General features: G+C 44.3%; 1 protein-coding gene across 1 annotated transcript in view; it reads right to left on the bottom strand.

The window, feature by feature from the left end:
- The window catches only part of FAM76A (family with sequence similarity 76, member A), a 45,130-nt gene extending 33,075 nt beyond the window's left edge, over positions 1 to 12,055 (bottom strand). The window contains exon 1 of the mRNA XM_010830260.1: positions 11,981 to 12,055. Coding sequence (XP_010828562.1) covers positions 11,981 to 12,055 — 75 coding nt within the window. The remainder of the gene's footprint in view (positions 1 to 11,980) is intronic.
- Between the last annotated feature and the right edge of the window lie 2,608 nt (positions 12,056 to 14,663).

The following is a 14,663-nucleotide window of genomic DNA, read 5'->3' as shown; positions in this document are numbered from 1 at the left end:
GCTTTATCTGACAGTCTGAGGCACAACCTGGCGGTGGCAGGCTGCGGGCTGCGGCAGGCAGGCGGGCCCTCGGGTGCGAGCGGACCGGGGGGGCGCGGCAGCGCTAGGTGCCCGTTCACTGGTTCATTTCGACGTCTATCAAGGGGAAAGGGACGGAACACAGAGCTTCTTGGGACTCTGATTCGGTCAGGACTGGAGTACGCCACTTATGACGCGCGCGGCCTCGATTATGTAAAGCGCAGTCACGCGGGGGCGCCGCTGGGAGGGACGGTCTCCCGCCCGGGACCTAGGAAGCGCCTAGGCTCCTCCCACTTCTCTCTCGGCTCCCGCCTTCGCTCCTCCTCTCTCAGCCGCAGGCGCAACCGCGCGCCTCTCGCGATACCTTCTCAGAGTTGTGATGTTTCAGTCTCCATGGAGCTGCCCTTTGGTGGCGTGTTGTGCCGAGTGCGGTGCATTGTTGAACTAGAACACGGTCGCCACTGCGAGCCTGAAGAAGATTGGGGGTGGGGGGAGCGGGCGGGGGCGGCGCTTGTGGGAAAACAACTCCAACCTCAGAGCCAGAGGGCCCTGCACAGCCCTCTAACTCGAAAAAGTAGCGGAAGCAGGAGAAACAACTTAGACGGATGCCCTCTGTCTGAGACTCCTAAAAAAGAGGGACCTAGTCTAGGGTCTCTGACCTCCAGAGAGAAAGAGAAGCCCCAGAGAAAACACCCCTATTTTGTGGAAGAGGGGTGCTGGCCCCGCAGAAAGGAGAAGACAGATACTAAAGTGAGGCTCTCCACTGCTGAGAGTTCTTGGACCCTCGAGGACCCCTCCAAGTGGGATGCAATTGGCCTAAGGCCTGCTCTCTATTGTGTCTTATCCAGTTGCACCCTCAGTTTATATCTCTCGAACAACCACTTGGCATTTCCTAGTTAGATCTGGCCACCGGAAAGCAAGCCACGTCCTCCCGGCTACTCTGCCTCTTTCCAGTCGCCACTTCCAGTTCCCAGCCTGGTGCGTCTAGGGGCTGTCCAAGGAAGTACAAAGTTTTTTTCTTGAGACTTTGGCAAAGCTTCCTGCAGTGCTGACCTTTCCAAGTCTCTGCTTCATAGCTGCTCTGGGGCTGTTACTTTTGACTCTGCCAACCACCTGAGCCATACTAATTGCAGTTTTACCTCAATGTGCGGTTTTGTTTTTTAGTTTTAAACAACCGAGGGCACATTTATAGCTTATAAATCCCGCCTCCACCAAATTTTCTCTCTTTGATACCCAAATGCAGCCCCCTACTTGTGATTTTGCCGAAAGTTGTGTATTTTTTAAAACTATATTTATTTTTGGTTGTGCTGGGTCTTGGTTCCTCTGCCAGGCTTTGTCTAGTTGCACTGATGGAGCCTACTGTCGAGTTCTCATTACGGTGGCTTCTCCTGTTCCAGGGCACTGGCTCTAGGGCACACGGGCGTCAGTAGTTTCGGCACATGGGTTCAGTAGTTGCAACCAGTAAACTCTAGAGTATGGCTCAATAGTTGTGGTGTAGGGACTTTTAGTTGCTCCTCAGCATATGGAATCTTCTTGGACCAGGGATCGAACTCATGTCCCCTGCATTGGCAGGTGAATTCTTAGGCATTGTACTATGAGGGAAGTCCCAAATATGTGTATTAATCAACGATTTGAACTCTGGAGTCAGAAAACTAAGGTACAAAATCAGTGCTCCATGTCTACTGGCTCTGTAACCTTAACCTAAACTTCTCACCATGGCTTAATTGCTCAGAGCCTCACTTTTCTCAGTTGTAGAATCAGGTCATTGTGGGGATCAAAAATTGCAGCTGGAGGGGAAGAGGGGAAGCTGCTTCATGGGTAAGTGGTTTTCCTTTGGAATGAGGGAAATGCTTTGGAACTAGATAGGACAGGGACAGAGCAGGTGATTAAATAGTTAATCCCACTAGGGGATATTAAGTAGAAAAAATATGGGCAACCCCTGTAAGTTAATGATTACTCAAGAGAGCAGATTTGCTTAACAAGAGAACCATGCAGCAGAAGCACAAGACCTGCCCTAAGCAATAAGACAATCACTGCATTAGACCCACGTACTTCCCAGGGAGCTCAGTAAGTTAATGATCTCTAAGACATGCTCTTTGCACACATTAAAACAAAACAAAGCAAGTTTGTGGACCTAGCTTGACCATGTAGGGACAAGAAAACTTCCATATTCAACCTGGAGGAGGAGCTGATGATGAAAATATGACGTGTACTCAAGAAAAACAAAAAAAGCTCTCCCCTCCCCATTTTTCCTTTGATTATAAAACTGTAGCCCAGTAAGTTCTCAGGGCGCAGTATTGGTAAGGCTACCCACTTGTAAGCCTTGCAAGTTTCCTATTCTAATAAATCACTTCTTATCTATCACTTTGCTCTTGCTGAATTCTTTTCTGTACCAAGACTTAAAGGACTATGGTTCCAGAGGGCCCCTGAAACACCACCAAATGTCCACCAAATGGAGCTCACCAAACATTTTCAGATAGAGATGTTGTACATCACAATGCACAACATTGTGAATGTATTAATTGCCACTGAATTCTTCACTGCTCACATGCATACTTCACACTGGGGTATGGGCCTCGCTGTGTTTCTATCGCCTCCAGTTCTGATCTCCACTGTATTCTTTACAAGTTTTGCAACTACCTATTTACTTGTTATCCATCCATTAGACTATCGCATCTGGAACAGAAACACTATACCTGGGTCCTGTATCCTTTTCATCCAGTGCAAGGATAATCAATTCACTCAACAAATATTTAAGTATTTACTATATGCCAGGCTCTGGCTTAGGCACTGGAGATACACTGGCATATAAAACTAATGTGATCCCTGCACTTGTGAAGCCAACAGTCTAGAGGCAAAGACAGCTAAATGGCAAGGACTGTGAATGAAAAAAAAAAAAGAAAGAAACACTACAGGGATAAAGAACAAAATTGAGGGGAAAAGGAAGGAGGAGTCACAGGGGTAGAGAAGAGGTCAGGGAAATTTTTTCTGAAGAGATGCCAAGGTCTGAAGTTTGAGGACTTAGACATATGACTTGGCCAAGAATGTTCTGGTCAGAGGGAAAGGTTATGATCTTGAGGTAGAATATTGCTTGGCATTTCCACGAAATGGAGGAGAGGCCAGTATAGCTGGAGCTTAGTAGGACAGAAGGCAAGTAGAGAGGTCAGCAGGAGTCAGCAGGGGCCAGATGTGTAAAGCCTGTAGACCTTGATACGGATGTGATTTTTTTCTCAAAGCGCAGCCTATGAAGTATAATGGGAAAGAAGTCATAGGCAGTTTTTAAGCAGAAAAGTGACAGAAATCTCTTTTTTGAAGATTTGCCTGGCCTCTATGCAGAGACTAGACTGTGGGGGCCAGCGTAAATGCACAGAGATCACTGAGGAGGCTATGGCAGTCATCCAGGTAAGAGGTGATGATGACAGGTTTGAAGTGGAGATGAGTGAAAAGAGTCAAGATACATTTTGAAGATAGAGTCAACAGGACTTAGAGATGGACCGGATTTAGGAGGTGGTGAGAGAAGGGGAGAGATTATAATCTATGTGCCTGGCTGTGTGTGGATGATAGAATCATTTCCAGCAAAAGGAAAGACCAGAAGAACAGGTTTCAGAGACAAAGCCAAGGGTTTTATATAGAAATAATTAAATTTATTTTTAATTGAAGGATAATTGCTTTACAGTATTGTGTTTGTCTCTGCCAAACATTAACATGAATCAGCCATAGGTATATCTATGTCCCCTCCCTCTTGAAACTACCTCCCACCTCCCTCCCCATCCCACCCCTCTAGGTGGTTACAGAGTCCCAGTTTGAGTCCCCTATTATTATATTTCTTTGAACACAATTTGCCTCTTGTGGGATCTTAGTTCACCAACCACAGATCAAATTTGGGCACCTGGCTGTGGGAGCTAGAAGTCCTAACCACTGGACCACCAGGGAATTCGCAGGAGTTTTATTTTTGACATTCAGTTCAGTTCAGTTCAGTCCGACTCTTTGCGACCCCATGAATTGCAGCATGCCAGGCCTCCCTGTCCATCACCAACTCCCGGAGTTCACTCAAACTCACGTCCATCGAGTGAGTGATGCCATCCAGCCATCTCATCCTCTGTCGTCCCCCTCTCCTCCTGCCCCCAATCCCTCCCAGCATCAGAGTCTTTTCCAATGAGTCAACTCTTCTCATGAGGTGGCCAAAGTCCTAGAATTTCAGCTTTAGCATCATTCCCTCCAAAGAAATCCCAGGGCTGATCTCCTTCAGAATGGACTGGTTGGATCTCCTTCAGTCCAAGGGACTCTCAAGAGTCTTTTCCAACACCACAGTTCAACAGCATCAATTCTTCGGCGCTCAGCCTTCTTCACAGTCCAACTCTCACATCCATACATGACTACTGGAAAAACCATAGCCTTGACTAGACGGACCTTTGTTGGCAAAGTAACCTCTCTGCTTTTGAATATGCCATCTAGGTTGGTCATAACTTTCCTTCCAAGGAATAAGCATCTTTTAATTTCATGGCTGCAGCCACCATCTGCAGTGATTTTGGAGCCCCAAAAAAATAGTCTGACACTGTTTCCCCATCTATTTCCCATGAAGTGATGGGACCAGATGCCATGATCTTAGTTTTCTGAATGTTGAATGTTATGTTTTTGACATAGTAAGTTCTAAATGTCAATAGGACATCCAGAGGGAGACATTGTGTAGGCAATGGCTCTAGTCTGTATATCTCTAGAGGAGAGGCCTGGGATGACCACAGCTCGGGGGAAAATGATCCACATATATGTGGTATTGAATGCCTGGAGACTGGATGGTATTACGTTAGAAGCCTAGAAAGAGAAGATAGCAGTGCTCCTTCCTGAGTCAGGAGGAAGTTCATCCAACAGAGCTCTGGTCAGGAGGAGATGTCTGCAAAGGAGCCATGAGCAAGAGTTCAGAGAGGAGAGTGGTTTCACCAAAGCCCAGAGGAAAGCAGGGAGACCTCACTCAACAGTGTCATGAGCTGTTGTTGTGCTTAGACACTCAGTTGTGTCTGACTCTTTGCAACCCCGTGGACTGTAACCCTCCAGGCACTTCAGTCCGTGGGGATTCTCCAGGCAGGAATACTGGGGTGGGTTGCCATGCTCTTCTCCAGGGGATCTTCCCAACCCAGGGATTGAACCCAGGTGTCCCCCGTTGCAGGTGGATTCTTTACCATCTGAGCCACCAGGGAAATGAGGGCAGTGACTGATGCTTCCTGAGCTAATCTGAACACACACCTGTGTTTGCTGAATGTCTAGCTGGTCAAACCTTATCCCTTCTTTCCTTTATCGAGTCTCCCTCCCTGTGTCTTTGGATTTGTCCCTGTGGGAGCAGTCAGAAAAGAGAATAATTCTAGCAGGATTGTTCACACTAACAGAAGAAAAGGGCGGGGGGAATAACCATAAACAGAATAATGGATGTCTGAATTGTGCTGTGCTTAGGGTACTATGGAAGTACATGAGAGGGGACACTTAGCTTCAATGACGTCAGCTCTCCTAGAATGTCACTGCTTGCCTCCTAGTCACAGTCTCCTGAAAATCTTCATGCTAAGGAGGTGGTGTAGGTCCAGGGGGAAAGAGGAGGAGTTGATAAAAGGTGAAAGTGGCTTCTATTATCAGGTGTAAATTCTTGATCCACAAACTCAGAAATAAAACTTTTCTAAAAACTGAATTTTAATTTCTTTTTTTAAAGCTAATTTTAAAGATTTATTGAGATATAATTGACATGTAACAGAATTTAATTTCCATATTCAGTTCAGTTCAGTCGCCCAGTCGTGTCCAACTCTTTGTGACCCCATGAACCACAGCACACCAGGTCTCCCTGTTCATCACCAACTCCCGGAGTCCACCCAAACCCATGTCCATTGAGTTGGTGATGCCATCCAGCCATCTCATCCTCTGTCATCCCCTTCTCCTCCTGCCCTCAATCTTTCCCAGCATCAGGGTTTTTCCAGTGAGTCAGCTCTTCCCATCAGGTGGCCAAAGTATTGGAGTTTCAGCTTCAACATCAGTCCTTCCAATGAACACCCAGGACTGATCTCCTCTAGGATGGACTAGGTGGATCTCCTTGCAGTCCAAGGGACTCTCAAGAGTCTTCTCCAGCACCACAGTTCAAAAGCATCAATTCTTCCACGCTCAGCTTTCTTTATAGTCCAACTCTCACATCCATACATGACCACTGGAAAAACCATAGCCTTGACTAGATGGACCTTTGTTGCCAAAGTAATGTCTCTGCTTTTTAATATGCTGTCTAGTTTGGTCATAACTTTCCTTCCATATTTATCAAATAAACATGCATTGTACATCTAGTATCTAGTGCTAGGCTTTGGAAGCACATCAATGAATATGACCAAGTCCCTGCTCTCATGAAGCTTACATTCCAGAGATGAGAGACATGATACGTAAGTCAGCAAGTGTATAATGTAATTTCAAGTGACGCTAAGTGCTCAGATAAAAAATAAAGCAGGGAGGACTTTCCTGGTGGTACAGAGGATAGGAATTCACTTGCTAATGCAGGGAACATGAGTTGGATCCCTGGTCAGGGAAGATTCCATGTGCCTCGGGGCCTGCACTCTAGGGCCTGCACACCACGATAAGAGAGTAGCCCCCACTCACCACAAGTAGGGAAAACCCACTGTCAGCGACAAAGACCCATTGCCTTCTCCAGGGGATATTTCCGACCCAGGAATTGAACCTGAGTCTTCTGCATTGAAGACAGATTCTTAACCATCTGAGCCACCAGGGAAGCCCCAACAAAGATCCAGTGCAGTCAAAAACTTAAATAAATAAATAAAGCAGGGGAAATGGACAGGGAATGATGGGAGAGGCTCTATTTCAGATAGAATGGTCAGGAAGGCTTTCCAGAGGAGGTGACACAAGACCAGGCATATAAATGAAGTGAAAGTATCAACCACTTGAAGATCTGGGGGAAAGAATTCCAGATGGCGGGAACAGTAAATGCAAAGGTCCTGAGGCTAGGAACGCTGGGCAGGTATGAGTAACAACAAGACCAGTGTGGCTTGCCTAGAGGAGTGAAAGGGAGACTGGTAAGAGGTTAGGGAGGCAGCCAGCAGCCAAATCCTCTAGGGTTTATGAGCCATGGTAAGGAGCCCGGATGTTGTCCAAGGGTTGTGGGAAGTCATTGGAAGGTTTTGAGCTGCAGGGTGTGGGATCCGATGTACATTTTAAAAGATCCCTCTGGCTAACCTGAGATGAGAATGGCAGCAGGGAGACCAGTTAGATGGCCAAAGGTGATGATGACTAGGAGGAAAAGGTAGAGATGGAGAAAGGTGGTCAGATTTGGAATACATTTTGTTTTGTTTTCTTTTTTTATTGTGGTAAAAGGGGCTTCCCAGGTGGCGCAGTGACAAAGAATCTGCCTGCCAGTGCAGGAAATGCAAGATATGAGGGTTCCATCTCTGAGTTGGGAAGATCCCCTGGAGAAGGAGATGGCAAGCTACTCCAGTATTCTTGCCTGGGAAATCCAGAACAGAGGGGCCTGGAGGGCGACAGAGGTGCCAAGAGGGCTAGAGTATGTGGGGTCACAAAGAGTGGGACCAGCTGAGCGTGGACACAAACACATCATTGTCAAGTGCATATAATCTGCCTGTTCAACCAGCGTTAGAGCTAGAACTCAGTGGCATTAAATGCATTCACAGTTCTGCAGCTCTCGTGACTATCTGTAGCCACCCACCTATATATTCATATCCAGAACACTTTCTTCATCCCAAACAGAAACTGTGTACCCATTAAGCTCCTCCCTCCCTCAAGCCTCTGGTAACCTTTATTCTACTCCTTGTCTTCATGAACTTGCCTATTCAAGATATCGCATATAAATGGAATCAGACAAATTTGTCCCTTTGTATCTGGCTTATTTTCAAGGTTCATCCGTGTTGTAGAATCTCATTCCTTTTTATGGCTGCATAATATTCCATTGTATGTATATATCATATTGTGTTTATCCTTTCCTCTATTGTTGGACACTTGGGTTTTGCCCACCTTTTGGCTACTGAATAATGCTGCTATGAACATTGATGGTCAAGTATCTGTTTGAGTCCTCGTTTTCAATTACTTGGGGCTATATACCTAGGAGTGGAATTGCTAGATCATTTGGTAATTCCGTGTTTAACTTTTTGAGGAACCTCCAAACTGTTTTTCACAATGGCTGTAATGTACAGTACCACTAACAATGAATAAGGGTTCAAACTTCTCCACATCCTTGCCAACACTTATTTTGCATTATTTTTCTTTATAATAGTCATTCTAAGAGGTCTGAAGAGATCTTCTCATTGTGGTTTTGATTTGTATTTTTCTCATGATTAATGATGGGTGTCTTTTTATGTGTTTATTGGTCATTTGTACATCTTCTTTGGAGAAATGTCTGTTGAAATCTTTTGCCCACTGTTTAATTGGATTGTTTTTTGCTGTTGAGTTGTGGGGGTTCTTTGTATGTTCTGGATATTAATCCCTTATCAGATATATAATTTGCAAATATTTTCTCCCATTCTGTGGTGTCTTTTCACTCTCTGGATAATGTCTTTTTTTAAAAAAAAGTTTAAAATTGAAGTATAGTTGTTTTACAATATTGTGTTAGTTTCTAGTGTATCAGTTCAGTTTAGTTGCTGAGTCATGTCTGATTCTTTGTGACCCCATTGACTGTAGCACGCCAGGCTTCCCTGTCCATCACCAACTCCTGGAGCTTGTTTCAAATTCATATCCATTGAGTTGGTGATGCCATCCAACCATCTCATCCTCTGTCGTCCCTTTCTCCTCCTGTCTTCCATCTTTCCCAGCATCAGGGTCTTGTCTAATGAGTAGGTTCTTCACATCATGTGGCCAAAGTACAGGAGCTTCAACTTCAGCATCAGTTCTTCCAGTGAATATTCAGGACAAAATCACTGCAGATGGTGACTTCAGCCATGAAATTAAAAGACACTTACTCCTTGGAAGGAAAGTTATGACCAACCTAGATAGCATATTCAAAAGCAGAGACATTACTTTGCCAACAAAGGTCCATCTAGTCAAGGCTATGGTTTTTCCTGTGGTCATGTATGGATGTGAGAGTTGGATTGTGAAGAAGGCTGAGCGTGGAAGAATTGATGCTTTTGAACTGTGGTATTGGAGAAGACTCTTGAGAGTCCCTTGGACTGCAAGGAGATCCAACCAGTCCATTCTAAAGGAGATCAGCCCTGGGTGTTCTTTGGAAGGAATGATGCTAAAGCTGAAACTCCAGTACTTTGGCCACCTCATGCGAAGAGTTGACTCATTGGAAAGGACTCTGAGGCTGGGAGGGATTGGGGGCAGGAGAAGAAGGGGACGACAGAGGATGAGATGGCTGGATGGCATCACTGACTCGATGGACGTGAGTCTGAGTGAACTCCGGGAGTTGGTGATGGACAGGGAGGCCTGGCGTGCTGCAATTCATGGGGTTGCAAAGAGTCGGACACAACTGAGTGACTGAGCTGAACTGAATTTCCTTTAGGATTGACTGGTTTGATCTCTATGCAGTCCAAGGAACTCTCAAGAGTCTTCTCCTACACCATAGTTCAAAAGCATCAGTTCTTTGGCGCTCAGCTTTCTTTATTGTCCAGCTCTCGCATCCATACATGACTATTGAAAAAACCATAGCTTTGACTATATAGGCTTTTGTCGTCAAAGTAATGTCTCTGTTTTTTAATATGTTGTCTAGGTTGGTCATAGCTTTTCTTCCAAGGAGTGAGCGTCTTTTAATTTCATGGCTGCAGTCACCATCTGCAATGATTTTGGAGCCCAAGAAAATAAAGTCTGTCAATATTTCCATTGTTTCCCCATCTATTTGCCATGAAGTGATGGGACCAGATGCCATGATCTTCGTTTTTTGAATGTTGAGTTTTAGCCAGTTTTTTTCACTCTCCTCTTTCACTTTTTCTAAAAGGCTCTTTAGTTCCTCTATTTAGTTATATATATGTAATATATATGTATACATATATATTCTTTTTCAGATTCTTTTCCATTATAATTTATTATAAGATATTGAGTATAGTCACCAGGTATATGGTAGGTCATTGTTGTTTATCTATTTTATTTTGTTTTAATATTTTTTTATTTGTCTCCTCTGAGTCCTCCTTGCAGCATGTGGGATCTTCAATCTTTGTTGCATAATATGGGTTCTTTAGTTGTGGCATATGGAATCTTTTTAGTTGTGGCATGCAAACTCCTAGTTGTAGCATGGAGAATCTATGCCACAGGGATAGATTCCAATCAGGGATCAAATGCAAGCCCCCTACATTGGCAGCTTGCAGTCTTAGCCACTGGACCACCAGGGAAGTCCCTATTTTATATATAATAGTGTGTCTGTTTTAATCCCAAATTTTAAATTTATTTCCCCATCTCTTACTATCTCCTTTGGAAACCATAATTTGTTTCTATGTCTGTGAATCTATTTCTGCTTTGTAAATCAGTTCACTTATATAAGTTCTAAAGAGTCCATATATAAGTAATATCATATGATCTGTCTTTGACTTCCTCCACTTAGTATGATAATCTCTGGGTCCATCCATGTTGCTGCAAATGGCATGCTTTCTTTTTGATGACTGAGTAATAGGATAATGTCTTTTGATGCATAAAAGCTTTTAATTTTGGTGCGATCCAATTTATTTATTTTTTCTTTTGTTGCCCATGCCTTTGTTGTGATGCTTAGGAAACTATCTGTTACCAAATTCATGATCATGAAGATGGGATAAGTTTCGAGACTAGAACTTGAATGGCCAGCCAAGAGATTGGATACTGGTGTGAGCAATAGAGAGGAATGAAGGGTGTGTGTCCTGTTTGGGGCTTGAGCAACTGTGTCAAAGGGATGGCGTTCACTGAGATGGAAAGAGTAGTGGAGGTGCTAATTTGGAAGGGCACAGCAAAGCTTCCATTATTGGCCATGATAATTTTGAGATGATTGTAAGATGAATAGGCAGTTAGAGATACAAATCTGGGGTGCAGAGTATTATCGAGGGCTGCAAGTATAATTTGAAAATCATGAACATGTAGATAGTTTCAAAAGCCATGAAATCATCTGGGAAGAGTTAAGGAAGAATTCCAAAGACAAGCCTGGAGCTCCAAATATTGTGAGGTTGGGAACTGAGGGTGGGATGGAGGAGGCAGAGAAGAGTAATAAGCAAATGAGACTGCGAAGGTTCAGCCATTGAGGCAGGAAGAAAACTAGGAGAGTTTGGTGTCTCAGAAGCCAAGTGAAGAAAGGGCTTCAAAAAAGAAGTGACCACCTGGTAAAGGGGGTTTGGTGACCCTGCCATGACTGGTTTCACTGGGTTGGCAGGAAGAAAAGAGTTCTTGGGATGGGTTGAAGACAGAACAGAGGAAGAAAAGAAGAGAGAGAGAGAGAGAATGGGAGGTGAGGCAGTAGAGTCGGGGAATTATAGAGAAGCATCTAGAGAAAGTGGGAAACAAAAATAGAATAATAATTGAAGGGAAGCCTGGGGGTCAAGGGAAGCTGTGCCTTTTTTCTCAAATGGTGTTTATTAAAGGGAAATTTAATGCTACAAGAGAAGGAAGAGAAACGTGCAGGAACAAAGTCTTTGTGGGTGAGTGGGGATGGGATCCAGTGTGTAAATTGAAAGTTGCCCATGGGCGTAGCAGGAAAAATAATTTAGAGTGCTCTCCACACATTCCTCAGGGCCTGCATCAAAGTTCTAGAAGTCTTTTGAATCACAAACACAGGTGAAATGGAGCCAGGTAAGGAATATCTAGTCTTCCCTGGTGGCTCAGATGGTAAAGAATCTGCCTGCAATGAGGGAGACTCAGGTTTGATCCTTGGGTCGGGAAGATCCCCTGGAGAAGGGAATGGCTACCCACTCCAGTATTCTTGCCTGGAGAATTCCATGGACAGAGAAGCCTGGTGGGCTACAGCCCATGGGGTTGCAAAGAGTCAGTCACAGCTGAGCGACTAACACTTTGACTTTCGCTTCCTAACCTGGCCCTTCCCATCCAGTGTCATTGTCCACGTGGCTTGCTGCCATGTCCTCCTCTTCATGTCTGCCAACAACATCGCCACGCCTACTCTGCTCAAGGCTACCACAGAAAATGTGCCACTGTTCCCTGTGCCACCCTCAAGCACAGGGAGTCACATCCATCAGCTACTCCTTTTCTACTGCTCCCGGATTGGGTTGGGTGTGGGGACCTAGGGTAAGCCTGGGCTGCTGTTACAAGGAGAATGAACAATCACTCAGCAGCTTGAACAAGATGGCAGTTCTTTTTTTTCTTATATAATTGTAATGGACTGAATATGTCCTCCCAAAATTCATATGTTGAAACCTGATCTGGAATATGATAGTTATTTGCAAGTGGATGCTTTGACAGGTGGTTAGCTCAAGAGGCTACCCCATCACCAAAGGGATTAGTGTCCTTACAAGAGAGGCCCTTGAGAGTTCCCTGGCTCCCTTCACCATGTGAGGACCCAGAAGAGAGGAACCAGAAAGCACATGTCCTCATCAGGCACTGAATCTGCCAGCACCTTGTTTTGGACTCCCCAGCCTACAGAACTGGGAGAAATAAATCTCTCTTGTTGACTAGCCACCCAGGTTATGGTCTTCTGCTATGGCAGCCTGGACTAACTAAGAGAGTTGTAGTCTACGGACTCACACTCCAGGTCATGTGGTGGCCATGCTCCCTGTTGTCACTCAGGCACCCAGGTTCCTTCCCCTGTCTGTGTGATTAAGACTGGTTCACGTGGGGTTCAACCAGCAGAAAAAGGATAGAGTCCTCCCCCTTTCAGTTAACAAGAGTTCCATTTTCCCAGTTGTTTGGGTCAAAAATGTCATCCTTGACTCCTCTTTTTCTCATATGTCACAGTTGATCTGTCAGTAAGTGCTAGGTATCCCTCACTAGTTGAATTCCTATTCTCCAAACTCAGAAACCAAAAAGACACAGATAAATATTTAGAAGTGTCCTTCAGTATCTGAGCCTTTACAACTACAACCATCCTTAGATGTAGGTCTATTTTAGGAGGCCCTACATATATACCAGGTTTCCTCAGTGGCTCAGCGGTAAAGAGTCCACCTGCAATGCGGGAGTTACAGGATACACAGGTTCAATCCCTGGGTTGGGACGATACTTTGGAGGAGGGCATGGCAACCCACTCCAGTATTCTTGACTGGAGAATCCCATGGACAGAGGAGCCTGGTGGGCTACAGTCCATAGGGTCACAAAGAGTCAGGTGCAACTGAAGCGACTTAGCATGCATGCATGCATATATCACACACACACATCAAATAGAGAACATACAAGTGCCTCTGATTGTCAGGTTCTGAAGTTCAGCGCTGGCACAGAACAACTTATAATCATAAATACCTGCTCTAGGACTAGCACCATTCAGTCCCCAGGGAATGCTTCTAAAATCTCTTGCCCTATGTCCCCAAAATAAAAGTTGACTGTGTTGATTGCTGTAAGGTTTACAACTTGTGTCACTGCCAACATCAGAGACAGACACTGCTTCAGAGTCTGGGGAAGACTGAGAGTTAGAAGAACTTATGCAAGAGAAACACCAAATAGGTTGACTTGCCAAATCCTTTCTCTCTGATAGCATGAATGTAGTCATAAATCCTTGCATGACAAAACATTATTTACCAGTAGTGCCCAAGTGTCCATTTTCTTGCTTCTCTTCCAGTTTCAATTTCAAACGAGAGGTCCTCATAAATAACCTTGGCAAGCACAACAGCTGCGCATGGCAGCCAAGGGAAGTTTTCCAACTAAACAAGTCATATTACTCATCTGGGCTTCCCTCATAGCTCAGCTGGTAAAGAATCCACCTGCAATGAGGGAGACCTGGGTTCAGTTCTGGTTTGGGAAGATCCCCTGGAGAAGGGAAAGGCTACCCACTCCAGTATTCTGGCCTGGAGAATTCCATGGTCTGTATAGTCCACAGGGTGGCAAAGAGTCAGACATGACTTTCGCTTTATTATTCATCGGCATATATATATAGTGGAGAAGGCAATGGCACCCCACTCCAGTACCCTTGCCTGGAAAATCCCATGGACAGAGGAGCCTGGTGAGCTGCAGTCCGTGGGGTCACTAAGAGTCGGACATGACTGAGTGACTTCACTTTCACTTTTCACTTTCATGCATTGGAGAAAGAAATGGCAACCCACTCCAGTGTTCTTGCCTGGAGAATCCCAGGGATGGGGGAGCCTGGTGGGCTGCCGTCTATGGGATCGCACAGAGTCGGACACGACTGAAGCGACTAAGCAGCAGCAGCAGCATACATATATAGATCTAGATCATGTGTGAAGCATAGTACCAGTTCTTTCTATTAGCATTTTCTCAGATACTGCACAGTAAAATGGTAGAAAATTTTCTTCAAAAAAAAAAAAGATTTGATAAAATCTTCCAAAACAAAAGGTATCAGCTTTCAATTTTGGTTTAAAATGTTATATTAATAGGTATAGCTTGCTTTTTTATTTGTATTTATGATTTAAATCTTTTGGAATAATTTTTTAAAACTTACATATATAAGAAAATTTTAATTTAAAATTTTCATATTTATTTTAGTTATTTTTAATGAAAATATATGAAAGTTTGTGTATTCTGAAAATAATTACATTTTAATTTAATTGTTTTATATTTTCTTTTTTAAATTTATTTATTTTTAATTGGAGGAT

Source organism: Bison bison, unplaced genomic scaffold (genome assembly GCF_000754665.1).
Source record: "Bison bison bison isolate TAMUID 2011002044 unplaced genomic scaffold, Bison_UMD1.0 scf7180017864516, whole genome shotgun sequence".
NCBI classification, from domain to species: Eukaryota; Metazoa; Chordata; class Mammalia; order Artiodactyla; family Bovidae; genus Bison; species Bison bison.
This window is presented reverse-complemented; position numbering and strand designations above follow the sequence as displayed.